Source organism: Lagopus muta, chromosome 2 (genome assembly GCF_023343835.1).
Source record: "Lagopus muta isolate bLagMut1 chromosome 2, bLagMut1 primary, whole genome shotgun sequence".
NCBI lineage: Eukaryota > Metazoa > Chordata > Aves > Galliformes > Phasianidae > Lagopus > Lagopus muta.
Window position 1 is genome coordinate 51,414,363 of NC_064434.1, and position 19,182 is coordinate 51,433,544.

Here is a 19,182-nt window from a genome sequence, read left to right on the forward strand (position 1 = left end):
CTTATAACATTTTCTCATATATATTACTTGAAAAGAAAAAATAATTATCTTTCCAGGGCCCTGAACAGACAAAAAAAAAAAACAAACAACAAAAACCTACCACACGTGCATGCAATAAAAATGTGATTTCTTAAAAGAAGCCTAATCTAAAGGAAAGAAAAAGAAACAAAAAACAACAGAAGAACCAGATGGTAGAACTGAATATGTTCTCCTTATGAAGTGGGAAGATTAAATAAATACATTAGATAAATGTTACCTGCGTAGGCTGTATAAGCTAGCCCTGCTTGTTTCTTAAGAACAACTGATTTCTAGCGAGTAAGATACTTCCAAGATCTTGAGTTCCTTAACTCTAATTACCTCCCAGTCCCTCCATATACAAACTTACAGGTTATTTTTTAATTTTTTCTGTTCCAATCTCTGGAAAGGCTAACAATGCAAATTGTCAAAGTTTAATTTCAATCCACAAATACTTACCTGAATAAGTATACACAAATACAAGCTCTGGGATTCAAAATCACATGCTTCAACATCTCATTAAAGAGTTAGCCAAAACAAATTTCAATCATTATAATTACTTTAAAAGAAGGGTAAAGAAAATATATTACCTCATGAGTCTGGTTAAGGTATTTTGCATAAACATGCACATATTCATCCCATCCTACAAAGAATAGAAAATTTAAAAATGATAAGTAATTCTAACGTGTCACAATTAAAAAGAGTAGATATGAGTATTCATTATATTCACTCTAAAAGGTTTGAATTTGGTTAATCTTGCTCAAATTCCAGCCCAAACTCAATAAGCACCAATAGAAAACCTATTTAAAAACATATAGAAAAACTATATATGGATTGAGTTAAAAACAAACAAAACTCTCAATCACTTTTTAGAATTTCATTTAGAATTAAGACACTATTAAAACAATTGCAAGTTTCTGCGATGTGAAATTTTACAGCCTTTCCTCTTCTCACTTCTCCCAGGCAAACATCCAAAGAGATCTAAAGGTCTGTATAGGACCATGGATGGCTCTGAACTTGATCCTGCTTCAATTCAGTATTTTGGTTTAAAAACAGTGGCTTTTGTTACTCACTGCAGCCACCTTCTGTGTCCATTAAGATCAGTAGCAATATGTCCACACCAAATTAAAGATAATAAATCTTCCATGATAGCTGCCTTAACATTTCTCATCAGGAAGTTCAAAACTCACACAATTATCCATGGTATCAGTTCTCAAATGTACTTGAACAGTTCCCATACTATAACCACAAGGATGCGGCTGGAAAAGAAGCTCTGCAGAAAAAGGCACTTTCAATTCATCACAGTTGAGTTCTTGCATTCAAGATGGCCACTTCAGTTAATGCCAAAATTTGAGATGTATATAAAGAAAGATTAATGCCAGAACAGGCCAGCTTGATGAATGTAGTTATGACTGAGCTGAGAAAAATAAAGGTCTTCCTGTAATCAACTAGTAGACCGATTACTGTGTATCATATGGAAAAATATCTAAACAGAAAACACCCTGAAAAAAAAAACCAAAATCGGCTAGCTTGAGTCTCAGACAACATAATTTGAAAGTCTTCCTGAATAAAATAAAATAAGGTTACTGTGAAAAACTTCCCCCTGATATCTAATCTAAGTCTCTCTTCCTTTAGTTTAAAACCATTCCCCCTTGCCCTATTGCTAAATACCTACATTAAAGTTCATTTCCCTCCTGTTTATAATCTCCTTTTAAATACTGGAAGGCCACAATGAGGTCTCCCCACGGCCTCCTCTTCTCCAGACTGAACGAGCCCAGCTCCTTCTGTCTGCCTTGGAGATACTCCAACACTCCGGTCATCCTCACAGCCTCTCTATGCACCCTCTCCAAAAGCTCCACATCTTTCTTGTGCTGGGGGCCTCAGGCCTGGACGCAGTACTCCAGATGGGGCTTCACAAGGGCAGAGAAGAGAGGAACAATCCCCTTCCTCGCCCTGCTGGCTGCCCCACTTTTGCTGCTCAGAATACTGCTGGTCTTCTGGGCTGCAAGCACACATTAAGTTTTTCATCTACCAGGATCCCTAAGCCCTTCTTGGCAGGGCTGCTCTCAAAATTCCCTTCTCAGTCTGTATACACGTCTGGGATTGCCCTCACTCAAGAGCATCACCTGTCATTGCTAAAAGTTACGGGCTAAAGCAGCCTCACAAAACAGAAAACAAAACAAAACACCTTAGAGACACTTGTGGATAGAAAACTTAATCTTCTTTTAACCTGAAAGAAAACAAAACTCTGATTTGCAGCAAGTTAGAAAGCAGAGTTCAGCAAGACTAAAGAGCAGCAAATGCTATTCCCTATTCTATTAAAGTTTTATTTAATAAAGACTTAAATCCCAATAGATGGTTTAGGAGTGTGCTATTGTGAAGGAACTTTCACTTCAAAATAAATAATTTGAACTCTCCAAAAGAAACATAAAGCAATCAGGTTTAACTGTTCTCAGATTATTTCTGATGACTTGCACTTTTATTTAAGTCCTAGTGTGAGATCTACATTCTGAGAGAAAGTTTTCAACACAGTTATAACTAATACCAACATATTTCCTCATGCCCAGTATCTCTGCTAGGTCTCATATAAAGATTAGGAGCCTTATCTCCCATTGCAGTGGCTCAAACTAACTTACATAAACATATAGACAGAATATTAAACATCAAAGAGAGGATGGAAGCAGAATCATGGAGAATTACTAAACATAGAAGTCTGAAAGAAAGCGTAGACTGCAGATGTGGATAAAAGAAAGCCCATGCTTGGTTTTCACTCCCTTTCTCTTTCTACAATGCTATAAAAAAATGAAAAACTCAGACTAAAAAAGATCAATAATAATAATAAAAAATCACCAATACATTTCTATTTTAAAAATGAGCAGTGCTAATAAACACAGAAAATGAAAATTCCTCAAAAAATGTATTTATAAGGTAGAGTGCCCCCCATATCAGAAAAAGTACACCTCTCAGGGTATTCCACAGATGAAACAAAACCTACTGTACCTTTTGAAAGCTGGACCATCCTACTTGTGTTACCAGGCCAGAAATACTTCAGACAGGGTTTTTTAAGATGCCTAATTTCATCAACAGAAGCAATTACTAAAGAAAAATACTAAGTAAAAAATAAAAAATAGTTTATTTTTTTTTACTAAACCATTCAATAAGGACTAATTTGTGTGGTCAAATCCTGTAACTGGGCATAGAAAAGCACCAGCCTATCCGTTACCACAATTTCAAATCAGGATGTGAGAGTATTACAGAAAGGCCCACTTCCCTTGCTGCCAATGAAGTCAAGCCTTGCCAACAGCCATATATTAACCCATAAAAAAAAAAAAAAACCAAACAACAGCACATGTGAAAGCTGTCAACATAAGGAGGCATAAGTGAAAACCCGCCATCCAACCCTTACCTTTTCAACGCCCAACTTACTCACAACTGCTCTAACTGGTCACAATCAACGCTATTGCTCAACTGGACAAGAACTGCATCTCTCTTTTTATCCGGGTCCAGACACTCTGCTGACAAAATTGAAATGTTCTTGCAATAGCAGCCATGCTACTCAAATTTATTTCTGGCCTGAGAATATATGAGAAATGATTATTTCTCCTTGCTTTCAAAGATGAAGCTACTGAAGGACACTTTTTTTATGAGTCAGTTTACAATCTAATCCATCTAATGTTCTGAGAAACTGAAAAGACTTTTTTTTTTTTTTTTAAAGAAAAGGCTAAAAAGATGTTAATACAGAAATTCAGGGCTATGGATCTATTACCATAATACTTAAATTGTGGATTAAAAGGGCTGCCAGCATTTTTTCAACCATGAAAAGCTCATTCCTGTGACTTGCATGTACAGTCGCAGCATAACCACAGTGTAACACCTCCATTTGAAAGAGACCTCAGACAACTAGAAAGCTCATTTTTCTCCAAAGTCTTTCTACCACTACTTGCCTGGGAATTGGATATTGCTTTGACAGCATTCAAATCAGATCCTGAACAAAAAGTGTTCCCTGCACCACAGATGATAAGGCCTTTGCCATCCTTCCAGTTTTCCAGTTCAGTTACTCTCTCCTGGAGTTCTAGCATCATAGTGCCTGTTACAAGAGGGGAAAAGCAACACTTTTAAAACAAAATAATTATGACCAGCACGTTTTACATTACATTTTTCAATATCTACATCAAGTTAATACAAGAAAGGCTTAAAAACACAAAGGAAAGCATCATCTTAAATTCCTGTCTCCCCTCATGCAAACACTGACTATTTTTACTCAGCGATGCACTTGGAATTCTAAAGAGTATTCTGCAATTTGCATTACACTCAAAGCTAAACAAAGAAGTGCAAAGAAGTAAACACAAATTGTACTTGATTTATTTTTGTTTGTAATTGCATGAATTCAGGACATCTGAACTTATTTGTGTCTATTCGGATCAGCTCTTCATTTTAGCACCACTGCATATTTCACTCTACATATTCAGCTGAAAAGATTTTAAAAAATATATTTTAAAAAAAGGCTCAAGAGCAAAATATGTTGAAGGTCAATGACAAGCATCCATTCAAAAAATAATAAAAATAAGATTTGAAACTAGAAGCAAATTACATTTGTCTTTTAAAAGAATAGTTTTAAAAGATATTTCTGAAACTTCTTTTATTCCTTCTATGGTAACTGTCTAGAAAAGCTCTCTGGAAATTACACCCTAAGCTTCAAATGTAGGGATTGAATAATACCAGCTCTTTACTTCTAGCTTAAGCATAATACTCTCATTCGTTAGCTTGAGAACTTTCTCGTACTACGGACTGTTGTAACTATGCTAATCTCCTGTGTTATGAAACAGATTTCTTTGGATTAATTAATTTCTGCTCTAAATAAACTGAGAAAAAGGCTGAAAGGTGGAAGATTATCAGTGCTATGCGAGAGCTTGTTGAAGATCACATTTAAAGTGCAGAATTGAGAAGCTTGAAGAACAATTCAGAGGTGTCATCACAAGCTGCTGAGGTTAGAGTATAGTTTGTTCAGTGAAAACACTTAGTTTTTATGCACTATCCAAAGCAATCCCCTGAACTTGCATTGGCAGGGTCTACTTCCAAAGCCTTTTGACCACACCTATAGTCTTCATCAACTGTATACATAATTTGATCAATTACTGCAACATTCCATGTCTGTGATTCTTTTCACCTTCTTCCGCATAACATTGAAGTGTGAATTAATATTTGACATCCAAAATAATTCATTCTCCAGCAAGAAAAGCTTTCCATTCCAGTTACGGATCTCTGTTTTTAATCTACTTCACATAAACATATGATTAAAAGCTGTTCAATCGTTGCTGACTGACCAACTAGTGAGGACAACTTTCCCAATCTTCCTGACACAGATTTCTATACTCACGTTTCTAGAGCTAGTCCCAGACAGCAGCATCTTAGAATCACAGAAGCATAGAATCATTTAGGTTGGAAGGGACCTTAAAGCCCCTTCCAAAGCTTGCTAAAGCAGGGCTGCCACCCATCAGACCAGGCTGCCCAGGACCCCATCCAGCCTGGCCTTGAACACCTCCAAGGATGGGTCACTACAGCTTCTCTGGGCAACCTGTTCCAGAGCCTCACCACTCTCATATTAGAAAACTTCTTCCTAATGTTAAATCTAAATCTTAAATCTTAAGTTAAATCTTTTCTTGTCTTAAAATGGCCTGATAGCATCCATCCTGATGTGGAAGATTCTTTCTTCCTGCTTGTTTTCCTTACAACTCCTTATAAAGGAAGCATGTTAGCACCAGGTCAAGAATACCCTGTAAGGGACATCCACCTTAGTCTTCCTACTTTTTGAAAATGTTCCTAAGGAAGTCAAGAATTAAGTGGACATTAAATATTCTTTAAATAAATGTGTATCATTCCCCTGGATTTATTTTTTTGCATGTAACTCAAGCCTTCTTATAATAAAGTTATTTTGACTGACATCAAATCTTTGCCAAAGTCAAGATACAGCACAATCATTTGTGGTGCTCTAAATAATCAGAGCAGCAAGCTACTGAGTCTTTCCACAGAGTATTGTGAGTTAAACATCTAGTTTTTAATCAGTTAACACTGAAAAACTGAATATACAAAAAAGAACTGTATCAGGCTGTTGCGTGCAATAGCAGGGGAGACTAGAGAAGAAGGTCAGCAACTGCTTCCCTTCCAGGGAGATCACCTCTTCCATTGCTGTGTACACTGACAACCACCATTAATTCTATTACTTCACCAACAGACACTACCAAGTTTATTTGATTCAATGCGTGAGGACACAATACCAAAGAAAATACTCATCCTGCCAGTCTTAGTCCTTCATTATGTGATACCAGTAAGTTCATTCTCCATACGGCACTAAATCTACTTGGAATAAATCACTTGTTTGCATTTTAATTATAATCCAACAATAAATACTTTGAATTTATTTTCTATAATTGACTTCATCACCATTATTATCTAGTTCACGCAGACTACCTTCTTTCTATCTTAAATGAAGTTCAACTTCAGTTTAGAAAGAAGTTGGGCTGCTGAAATTGGTTCCACTAGGCTTGAACTGACATTATTAACACTTGTTTCCAAAGAAACCATTTCAAACAGGTAGCTATCAGATTCCAATTAAGAAGAGAAAAAAGGCATAACAACCTCCACACTGTCCATTAGCAATTTGCCAATAATTTTGTTCTATTTTCAGCTCAATGTGTTGCTTGAGCTTAGAATAAACATAGTTCTCTTTTGAGATAAAAAGCTGCTGTGTAAAATAAATGCCTGGGCAAACAGGATTTCTCTCAACAGTTTAATTATATTTTGCATCTTTCTAAAGGAAGCATACATGTATCGTGAATTCACATCTGCCATTTTCAAGAAGCTCTGAGATACAGCATCAACAGTACTTCATTTAGGTACTGCGTTTTACAGGCTCTGGCAAATGAAGACAGCTAGGTCTTGTTGTAGCAATTTAAGGTTTGCTCATCCTATTCCTTTTCATACTTCTCCTGAAGGGTATTAATCAATATACAGCAAACTGAAAATGATAAGTTGCTTACTAGTTCCTCATTATCTACAGCTTACAATAAAATTAAAATGAAATGAAGAGCAGTGTACATTAGTAGGCCATATCATCATTTGCAGTGTCCAAGGGGCCAGCATGACTTTGCTTCTGCACTCTCAGCTGTCACAGCAAAAATTTCTGGCAAAGATGCACAGTCAAAAAAAGCAATAATCTCCTAAACTGACAGAGTAACATCTCCCAGAGCAAATTTCTGTTGCTATCACGTAGCAAGATGAAATACTGCTCTCTACAAGGTTCTACATACTATGATAACTGCCTGGTCCCAGGCTCATTTTCTAATCTGGGTTCACTACAAAAACACAGCTATTTATTTCCCCTGGGTTTTTATAGCTTATGTTCTAGTGGCTAACAAGAAGCTATTGGTGTATACTAATAATTTATTTTCATAGCAATCACATGAAGAGTGATTACACTACAGAACACTAACTGAGACACAAAATATGAGCTAATTTTGACTGTGATTTGAGGTATGTGATGTGATTTCAGAACATTAACATTATATAGCACTCAGTATAGTCAAAACATAGCTACCAGTGGCCTAAATAGCAATTGTGACTGCTTAACACTTCTACATATCACTTCTGAGACTCTCATGTCAAGCAAGCAGAAAACAAAGAACACAGTTTTAAATTAAGTTTAGTCTAAGCAACATGGCTTATATCACACCTGATCTCCACAGCAGACTGCAATTTTTCTGTCTTTTCTCTTTCTATTGCCGCTTATTTCTCATTCCCGTTTCAACTACCACAACAAGTAAGCTACGAACACACAGCCCACAGCTGTACTTTGCACAGATCTATTTTAAGTCAAAAATAAGAAAAAAAACCTGTAGAAAAAGAGCGTAATTGTGATTGCATAATAACATGCATGCTGACAGGGAGTTATTCAGAGGGACAATCTCCATGCTAGTTCTTTTAGCTGCATTTTCTCAAGTTAGACAATGATTTTATAGAAGAGCTTTTAAGAAGAAACAAAAGAGTAACTGCAGAGATATCTAGGTGAATTACCACAGACTGCAGAAGCCTAAGAGAAAGATAAAATTTTAGGTAAAAAACAATAATACAATATTGTCTTTTCTACATCATCTACAAATACATCTACATCATATCTTCCCTTCTCTGTAAAAATACCTTATGTTTCTAAAGCAGTAGAGGCAAAATGAAATGAGAAATAAGAGAGAGCACAGCAGCAGAATCACCTCCATTGAAAAAAAGGTTCTATCAGATATTTCTTGTGTCATTGAGAACTTCTTGTATTTATGATGTACAGGGCAAAGCTACCACACAGAACCATGTATGTTTACTATACCTCTGGTTAAAAAAAAAATCAAACATTTCTTCTTTTACCTAAGAAATGATAAGATACAGCTTTTCACCTTGTTTATGCAAAGGGAAGGGGAAAAGAAAGCAACCACCAGCATCCTCATCAACTGATTAATACCTGTGAAGGCATTCATTAGCCGGGAGTTGTTCAAGGTAAGTATTCCAATGCCACTGTGCTCTTTGGAAAGGTTGATGGATCCACCAGCAAACTGCTGAAGTTTCTTCTTTATCAATTCTTCGTCATAGCCATGAGCACCATTATACAGAGATGCCCTTCTCTGCTGTAGCATCCTCCCCTTTGTAGTATGAAATACGTTTTTCCATAGGAAAACTGCCATTTCTGGAAAGAAACAGTAAAATAATAATAATCATCATCATCATCATCATCTTCCTTTGAGATCTAATTCAGTCCTCTACAGAAGGAGAAGAAGCACAGCAAAACCTAGTATCAAAGTGATGCCATCACAGAGATCTACAAAAATTTATTGAAAGACAGTACTCACAAAATTCTTATCTGGAATCTTCTCTCACAGAGTTAACAGTTGAATGTTATGCAGTGATTTCAGCAGTTAAGACAGAAAGTAGCATCTTTTAAAATCTTTTTTTGTAAGAATTATCCAAAATATGTTTCAACGCAGAACATGGAAGAGGCTCAAGAAATGTAGTAAAATACTTGTGTATTCCATTAGACCAGCTTACTCTACAGCAATGTTTCAGCACCTTCCCTTGACAAAGCAAACCAACTAACTAAAACAAAATGAAAGAAACACATCTGCATTGGAGGAGAAATCCTACCAAATCCTCTAGTTTTCAGGAGGTGTGTCTCCAGTTTGGCTACAAGCAACTATTACAGCAATATTTTCTCAGGTTAATTACTTGCGGAACACAAAAATTAAAAACTGAAAACTTTTCCTTGAATTCAGCTCCATGTAGCCTAATTCCATTAATGCATTTGTCATGTTCCACCAACCTGTGATACTGCTGAGGCCCTGGGTAGCTTTGAGTTTTTCCACAGTCGTTCCAGTAGCTTGTTCCTCTTTGAACTGATCTCATTTCAACACTGAGCACCAGAATCAAAGGAGTACCCCAGAGGAGCAACTATACAAAAGCATTATGAACTGAGCATAGCCCTTGCTTCCTACACAGCTACGTAACGTTGGTAGTCTGTTTGTATGTACCAGCACACCCATGGCGTATTCCTCCATTATCTCCACTCTAGTAAAAAACCACATAGAATCACAGAATAGCTCGGGTTGGAAAAGACCTTATAGATCATCAAGCCAAACAGCAAGCTAACCAGCAACTACCTTAACTCTAATAGCCTAAAATCATGTCCCTGCACCACATCCAAATGGTTAACACACTCAGGCATGGTAACTCAACCACCTCCCTGGGAAGCCTATTCCAGTGCTTAACAACCCTTTCTGTAAAGTTATTCCTGATATCCAACCTAAACCACCCCTGGTCCCCTTGTCCTGTCACCAGTGAGAAGAGACCAACTCTGTTCTCATTGTAAGCACCTTTCAGGTACTGGAAGAGAGCAATAAGGTCTCCCTCAGAGTCCTTTTCCCCAGACTAAACAGCCCCAGTTCCTTCAGTCGCTCCTCACAAGGCACATTCGCCAAGCCCTTCACAAGCCTTGTTGCCCTTCTCTGGACCTGCTCCAGCACCTCAATGTCCTTTCTGTACTGAGATGCTCAAAACTGAACACACTACTCAAGGTGAGGCTCACCAATACTGATTATAGGGGCAGGATTGCTTCCTGCAATCCACCCTATTCCTGCACACCACACCATTCCTGATACAAGCCAGGATGCCATTGGCCTTCTTGGCCACCTGAGCACACTGCTGGCTCATATTCAGCCAACTGTCTATCAGTACACCAAGGTCCCTTTCCATCAGGCAGCTTTCCAGCCACTCCTCGCCAAGCCTGGGGTTGTTGTGACCAAAATGCAGAACCCGACACTTGGCCCTATTGAAACTCAGTTTACACTGGCCCATCGAACCAGTCTATCCAGGTCTCTCTGTAGTGCCTTTCTGTTCTCTGGCAGACCAACACTCCCTCCCACGTCGGTGCTATCCACAAACTTACTGAGGGTGCACTCAATCCCCTCATTATCATGAATAAAGATGTTAAATAGAAGTGGTCCCAGCACCGAGCCCTGGGGGACACCACTTGTGACCAGACGTCAACTGGATTTAGCTCCACTGATCACAACTCTTTGGGCCCAGCCATCCAGCCAGTGTTTCACCCAGAGGAGCATGCACCCATCCAAACCATGGGCAGCCAGCTTCTCAACTAGAATGTTATGGGGGACAGTGTCAAAAGCCTTACTGAAGTCCAGTAAGTAGACCACACTGACAGCCTTACCTTCATCTACCTTGACATAGAATTAAATCAGATCTATCAGACAGGATCTACTATTCCTGAAAATGTACACCAGGAAATAAAAAGGAAGTCATAAAGCACTATTCTTGATGTTTGGCTTCACTTTATTCACTTGGAAAGCATTGTAATGGAAAAAGTGATTTACAAGCGATTTGAAAAAAGCTGGGTAAATTCCGAATTGAAGAGTTGGTCTGAAAAAGAAAGCGTGGTCTTAGAAGCCACTCAGAGTGGGAAGTAAAAGAACAGGACACATAAAAAGGCTTGCTGTATTGCTAGACTAGCCCTGTCTTTATCTCTGGTCCCTTTTTAATTCATAAACCTGTGCACAAAACATGGTGAACGTTCAATTCTTGGAGAACTGGGAAAAGACCTCCTCCGACAGACATATTTGGCAGAAACAAGATTCTTCCAGAACTGGCAAGTAGCCCCCGTGAATTTTAAGGTGGAACTAAAGCAAAAATAGAGATGAAATTTGGTGAAAAATATATTCTATACTGTGCCCAGGTCACCTCACAGCTCATAATAGACTAAAATTGTTGAGAACGTTATTATATATATGTAAGAGCAAATACATGTTAAATACACACGTTTTATCTAGTATTTTACAATGAAAGAAGAAAACAATCCAGTTAGGTGATACAACTAGCTTGTATCATTGGATACTAAAGTGGGAAAATGCTTCTGTTGGGGCAAATACAATCCCCACTTAAACAGAGCAGGAGTCTGCACAGCAGCCATGTAACAGAATGCAAAACAGTATATGCTATATGGGGAGCTCAAAGAGAGCCACCTATGCCAACAGATTCATACTGGTTCTGCCACATTGCTATCTCACAAACATGCTGGTAAGACCTATACAAAGCCATATATTATAACATCATATACATGGGAGTAGGTAAAGGAATCATTGCTTAACATCTGATAAGATATTCTGAAGTTCCATCTAAATTCCTTATGAAATTCAAGGTTTTAATTTGTCATAATCATTTTTTGCATACTCATGTATAAGCTAATAAAAATGTATGTAAAGCTAATTAAAATGTATTAAAATCTGATTGAATACAAGATGAATAATTCCACAAATAACATCAACCTCCTGTTCTTTATCTACGCACATTCTAATATCTCTAACACCTCAGCCATCACTTTCACAGCTTGTAAAATCGCTTCTTTATAATTTTTATTTAAAAGTGAAAACAGGTTACCAAAGCCAATTTCTTAGCCACATTCTTCTTTTTATGTTCAGGCTCTCAGGAGAGAAACAGCCTTCCATGTTCTCATTCATTTTAACTAGCAAGGTGCTAGAGAACAGTAAATAAATAAATAAATCAACTACATAAGGGAATAATGTGACAAGCTCCATTAATTTACTCAGCTCTGATTTATGGCAATCCACATAAAGCACTGAAAATGAAGTGTTTCTCTAAAACTTCATTTTTCAACATATGCATTCATACAATAAAACTCCCACCCAGCTACTAGTTTTTGCCAGAGAGAACAAACACTAAAAACAGGGATGGGCACAGGCTCCTGCTGCAAACTCTAGTTTGTACTATGCTTGACTCAACACAAAGCAATTAGTTTCCAATTTTAATGAATACAAATCTTCCCCAACCCTCCAAAGAGGAAGGACTAGAATTAATTATTTGGGAAACCACAATGACTGGCCTAAAACAACAACAAAAATAGAAAAAAAAATTAAGAAGGTGAAAAAAGTCTCTCTACTTAACCTAAGTCCCTGGCAATTCACAATTGTTTGATCACCTTTATACTACCTAGACTTTACATGTCAAAGAAGGTACAAAGCAAAGCAGACTTAAGATATGGAAATTTTATTCCACAAAAAAACAAAAAGCAAACAAACAAAAAAAAACAAAAACAAATCAAAACAAAAAAACCAAGTCTGTCATTTTTAACTGTGTGGTTATACGCATTAACAGCTCTTTAATATTATCACTATGGTAATAAAGAGCATCAGCCAGTGCCGAATTAAAAAACAAATTAAACATCACTGCATGCTGATCATGATTCATGATTAATGACTCATGCAAGGTATTATCACTGAATTATTCTTTTTAAATCCATCTTTTGCAGCACTGGGCAGTACCCACTACTTTTCTAATAAATACAGGATTATTTTAACTGCTCAGACTGAGAAAGCTGATCACTCAGGAAAACAGTGATATTTATGCTTCAGTGCTCTCAAACTAAAGGAATTTCTGCTGATCTCTGATAAACAACATTCAAGTAGGAAATGCTCGCAATCCAAAATGTGACTCAAATGGATTTTTTGTAGTGCAAATGAAGGAGTGCAAGGGCAAATTGCATTAACCAGCACAATGCCACAGGACACGACAAGATACATTTACTAGACTGAAGTTTTCAGTTTAATATACTTGTCTACTTAGATAATTTACAGAAATGAAGTTTTTGTCTAATTTCAGAAAGTCAGGCATGCTATATCCATTAACATCTGCAACACGCACAACTTATGCATGATTTTACAACGATCAACTTTCTGACAACACAGTACACTATGGACAATTGCCAATTTTCTGCTTGTAAAAACTGCTAGAGTTCTAACATATCAACAGTAACAATGGACAGACAAGCCACCAGGGTAGATATCAAGAGTTACATGTTCCACAACCTGCAGCTACATCAGTAACCAGTTGTTGTATCTGTCACATAATGCAACAGTTTAGATCCCAGATAGTACTTAAATGATTTTTAATGCACTTATCCATGGACTGGAAGATCATGGATTAATACAAACATATGCTGAAAGTCAACAACTCAGCACTGTAGAAATAATACACAATGTACAGAGCAATACACACATACACAGACATGCATTTTCTATTTTTTGTGCATGTATTTATTTTATATATATATATATGTAAACGTATATATATATATAAATATATTATGTATATATATATATATATTTCTCAGAGTCCTTTTGGAAACCTCTGTAACTGCTTAGTTAAAATTCAGCTCTCATGATGTTAATAAAAAATAAAATATTACCATAAGTAAACCATAAACACTCCCTAATTGATCAGATTCACTGAGTAAATAATAAACCTCAAGACTCAAGCAAGTATTTTTGTCCTAGAAAATGCCATTATTCTCTTCCAATCTCTAAAAACACACTACCTCAAATAGCAACCTCAGTCAGCACCCAGCTGCAGTTTCCAGAGAGCATGAATTTGGCTGGCCAGAGCAGTAGGTACAGGATATACCTAGCAAAATCTTAGACGGGCATAACAACTTCATCAGTGACCTGGATTAAGAGATAGAATGCACCCTCATCAATTTTGCTAAGGATACAGAGCTGAAAGGAGTAGATGATACACCATAAGACTGTGCTGCCATACAGCGAGACCTGGACAGACTGGAGAGATGGGAGGAAAAAAATCTGATGAGATTCAACAGGGGTAGTGCAGAGTCCTACACCTGGGGAAGAATAACTACATGCACCAGTACAGGTTAGGGGTTGGCCTGCTGGAAAGCAGCTCTGCAGAGAAGGACCTGGGTGTCCTAGTGGACAACATGTTGGCCATGAACCAACAGTGTGCCTTTGTGGCCATGAAGCCAATGGTTTCCTGAAGTGCATTAGAAAGAGTGTGGCCAGACAGCTGAGGGAGGTGATCCTCCCCTTCTACTCTGCCCTGCTGAGGCCACATCTGGAGCACTGTGTGCAGTTCTGGGCTCCCCAGTTCAAGACAGGGAACCTCAGAGAGTCCAGCAGAAGGCCACAAAGATGATGAGGGGCCTGGAGCACTTCACTTATGAGGAGAGGCTGAGAGACCTGGGACTGTTCAGCCTGGAGAGAAGACTAATGGGGAATCGTATCAATGCTTGTAAATATCTGAAGGGTGGGAGTCACATGGATGGGACCAGGCTCTTTTCAGTGGTACCCAGCAACAGAACAAGGGGCAATGGGCACAAACTGGCACACAGGAAGAATATGAGGAATAACTTTCCTGGGAATGTGACAGAACACTGGTACAGGCTCCCCGTGATGGTGACAGAGAGACTGTGAAGTGTCATTCTTTGCTGATATTCAAAATCACCTGGATGGTTTCCTATGTAACCTGCTGTAGGGAACCTGCTTTAAAAGAACTGGATCAGATGATTTCTGGAGGTCCCTTCCAACCCCTACGATCCTGTGAACTAAGGCAATCCAGAGAACTGGATGTTGGGAGCCCAAATAAGAACTTGAGCTGCATGCATCACAGAGCAGCTACACAAAAATAATAGGCAAATTAAAATATGCAAGCAGGGGAAACTCTTAAACACTCAAAAATAATGCCTGAATTACTGACACAAATAAGGAAAAAAGAAAGTATGCAGAGATGTGTTTTCACCATGCAGAGTTTACCAGGTACCTGTGTGAGACCAGAGAAATAAAGAAGCCCATTCATGGGGGCAGGAGATGACAGGTATGAAATGCAGACAGAACCATGTGTCATTTGTAAAGGACATCAGCTGAATTTTTTGTCTCGGATAAAGGTATCCTGAGATAAAGTATAGCAGAAAAGAAAGGGATATAACGTACAAAATCCACAAAAGAAATCTAAAGAGAAAGAAAATATTTAAACATCATAACAAAAGAGCATTATAAAGACACTTATGTGACACTGTCAAACACTTAAAAGGCAGCTGACAGTTCAAGAAGCACAGACCTTGACAAAGACTTCCAACAGCAGTAATTTCAGTGACAAGCACAGAATTGTAAAGAAGGGGCATAGAGAAAGGGATAGAAGAGGTAAACTGAAGATGATTATGAGATGACTCATGGCTCAACATGCACGTGCATCACCAGACAGCATGGAAGGTACCCATCTGTACCAGGGTGCAGTGAGTGTGACTGCTGGATGCTTCACCAGCTCCCCACAGTGACCAGCTAACAAATGAAAACAAGTGGTGACCCAATGCTGAGGACCAGCATGATGGTCTCTACAGCATGAAAGCAGGCAAAAGAGCAAGAGCAAAGGAAAAATATATCCGAAGCAAGACAATAGTTCTCTTGTACAAAGAGTGATAATCGTAAACATCAGCTGTCTGAAATCAGGGATAGTAGCTGGTGAGTGTTAGGGGGGAAAAAAAGGGGAGGAAACATCCAGTGCTGGAATTCAGAAACTGCAAGATTCAAGAGGGCCAGCATAGATGAAAATCAAACAAGGGCATGGGCCTGATAGTGAAGTCAGAGAACCCTGGCTTAAGATGCAAGAGAAGTGAAGGTGGGATGTATCAGCCCATCCAACTGTCGTCACAACCGCTCACCTGAAGATTACTGAGTCCCTGCCTACCTCATCTGCACATACACCATGCTTCTTTCCTTCAGCAATGTGTGGTCAAGTTTACTTGAACACCTTACCTGACAGGTTTTTCCCATTCCGTTAACTATCAGCTAAGGCAAGCTAAGGGCAATAACCTCTTCAACTGGCTTAATTCTGCTGGAAGAAAGCAGCAAGCAGATCTTGAACAGGCTATGGGAGCAGCAGCACAAAACTTAGCAACAAAACATAACCTACAAACAGAAAAAAATCTTGGGATATTCTACAGCCCTAAGTGAAAAGCATCTCATTATGGCATTTCTAGACAAAGTGGGAACTCCTGCTAAAGCCAAGAGCAGCTACCTAAGGCTCATACCCTTCTCAAGGCATTCTAGCTCTTAACTTGCTGAACCCTGTTCAGACTTCTAGTATATTGTCTTTGGTACCTACATGCTAGACAAGGCAGGTTCAAATATCCCTTCACTTCACTGTGAAGATCCTTAAAGAGCTTTGTAATTCCTATAAGAATGGAGTTTAGAAATAGCCTATAAAAGAAGGGCTTTTTTAGCCATTATAGTACCACTGAGAAAAGAACAATGGATTTAGGTCTCCCAATTTCCCCATGTCAGCCAAAAAAAAATATGTTTATATTTCCAGAAGCTGAGAGAACAAGTGAGATGGTGAAACTAATTGAAGTTGCTTCAAATCATGTACACAAAATACATTTTGAAAAAAGCCTTTTAACTTCACAAGTTAATTTGTCTATGGTTTCAGTTTTAGTCTGGCTTACCCTTTATACCTGTTTTCTTTTACCTGATCTCTTATTATTTTTTTCTTCCTGCCTCTTTTTCCCCTTGTTTTTCCCTTGTTACTGAACAGCTCAATTTTGGGGATGACAAGTTATGTGATTTTCAAGTTATCTGTTTTCTGCTGCTGAGCATTATACTTTTAATGGTCTCTGCAGGCTAAAGTTTAGACTTGAATTGTCTCTCCATTCCTAAGCAATTATGCTCTCTTTTAATCAGGTTTCAATTACTTTTAAGATTTAATAAACCAATCACACTTATCTGAGGTTCAGTGAAAAATAATGGCCTTCAAGGATAGGAAACAGCTGGTAAAAGAAGCTCTTCAATAAAGTACATGCTACTACATGATAGCACTTGAGTGTGTTCACAGGGTAAGTACATGGACTGAATTTCATAGCAGAGAGTGAGAGCAAGAACCCCTCACCTTCTGCAGATGCTATATTTCTAAAGTCTTGATGTGAAGAGGTTCTATTTACCTCTGTTAGCAAAGGACTCCATGTAGCACTGTCAGAACCCAGGTTTCAAGTCCACACACAGCTCAAAGTCCACTGGTGAGCTTTGGACATTGCTAGATGAACAGATGCAGTGCTCCGCAGGCATAGAAATTACCACTAGCAGGTTTTCAGTCACCAAACCCTAAGCCATAAAAAGCATGAAGGTGAATTAATTCCAGCTGCAAACCACTGCAGCACTTCAGCTGATCAAAGCAAGCATTTTTGGTGCAGATGCGTTTTTCTTCTACAAAACCAACAGCAAAGGGAGGGAAAGAAGCCCTGCACTCCAGTTCCGGGCCGAGCAGAGCCGAAGGGGAGGCAGCTCCTGCAGAATAACACTAGAGATCTCCAGTGAAGCTGAGCAAGCGGCGGGATCCCCAGCCCAGACCAAAATAGATCACGCAGATGCCGCCTGCCGCGCGGACCGGCCCACTAATGAGGAGCGCACCCAGGCTCCTTCCGCCCGGCCCGCCGCCCGGCTGCGTCTCGGCTGGGAGCTACTCCTCCCGCATGGCCGGCCCCAGCAGCGGCCCCGAGCCCGGCACCCCGCGGAGCACCTGCTCGCCCTACAACTCGGGCTGCCCGAGAAGAGGCGGGCACTGACCTGCCAGCGGCACGGCACAACACGGCACCACCGCTCCCTTCGCTCTGCCGGACTGGCGGGCGGTGCTGCGGTGAATGCGGCCCCACCGGGAACCGGCGCCGCGCCCTAAGAGCCCGCAACGCACAACCGGGGGCTGCTGGGCTGCGGCGGATATCGGGGCAGCCCCCTGCGGGAGGTGATGGCGGTGGACGGGCACTGGGCAGGGCAGGTTGTGTGCCAGTCTGTGGGTGACACCGCTGAAGGACGGCCCCGGCTCGGAGGAGTTAGCCCACGGAGCTCCCGCCGCGCTGTAACGAGAGAAGAGCCTTGAGCTCCCCTCCTGGGGGAAGCAAACCCAGGAACATAAATGGGGGTTCCAGCGCAGATCTGGTGCATACAAAGCGATATGCAGATGCCAGCCGGCCTTTATTGTTAATATACGTGTGTGAGATGACTCACTTGTTTGTAGCATGGATGAAAAAAATATCCTTGGAAGTGCTTCTCCACATTTATTAAAGCTGTATATCAACTGAACTGTCAATACAAATGTCCTGTAGTTGGTCTAGTTGATTAAATATTATGATTAAACATGCAAAGTATTTCAGTTAGTCATGCATTTAGAAGAAACAAAATCTTTGCACTCTGAACAGATAGATACTTTTAATTTTCCATTGTTAAGAGAATCCTGTAGGGATATGAAACACTCCAGTCCTAAGTGGCAATATCTTCATAGAACAGGGGGATTCATTTCCTTGTTACAGCATTCCCAGTACACAAATAATGCCCCAGGCAATTTGTTCCTTCATTCAGTGTAAAGATTTTTTTCCTCTCCTATTCGTGGAGACTTTTCCAGCAGGATTTGGTACTGCATTTCTTTCTGATAATCCTCAGTCCCAAATTAGACTGTGGGAAGGAAGCAGCCCTCAGCATGCCGTCCTCCAAAACCTTCTCGCCTTGGATGAAGCAGTGCCCAGGCTGTCCTGAGGACGGCAGAGCAGTGCCTGGAAGGAAGTTGGTGGTTTTCTAGGGAACATATTGCCACCTAGCAGTGCTTGAAGAAAGGAGCGCAAGCCTGACCTTAATTTTCGTTGTTTGTCTCATTCTTGTATATTGTCGTGATTGGAAAAGGATATATTACTACTGTGGAATGAAGACTGTAGAAACACAGACTAATAAGATTCTCTTTGATCCCTTACATGTTGAAAATTGCACCAGCACGACAGTG

General features: G+C 39.4%; 1 protein-coding gene across 2 annotated transcripts in view; it reads right to left on the reverse strand.

Annotated features, from left to right (window-relative positions):
- ECHDC1 (ethylmalonyl-CoA decarboxylase 1) overlaps window positions 1-18,273 on the reverse strand; it is a 38,921-nt gene extending 20,648 nt beyond the window's left edge. The window contains exons 1-5 of one of the 2 annotated variants that reach the window (XM_048936336.1): window positions 17,979-18,054; window positions 17,357-17,516; window positions 8,519-8,740; window positions 3,960-4,102; window positions 606-658 (exon numbers count right to left, since the gene is read on the reverse strand). In XM_048936336.1, the coding sequence (XP_048792293.1) occupies window positions 606-658; window positions 3,960-4,102; window positions 8,519-8,740; window positions 17,357-17,378 (440 nt within the window). In that variant the 5' untranslated portion in view covers window positions 17,379-17,516; window positions 17,979-18,054. Of the gene's footprint in view, window positions 1-605; window positions 659-3,959; window positions 4,103-8,518; window positions 8,741-17,356; window positions 17,517-17,978 lie in introns of both variants that reach the window. The other variant, XM_048936335.1, reaches the window with a different exon arrangement.
- Between the last annotated feature and the right edge of the window lie 909 nt (window positions 18,274-19,182).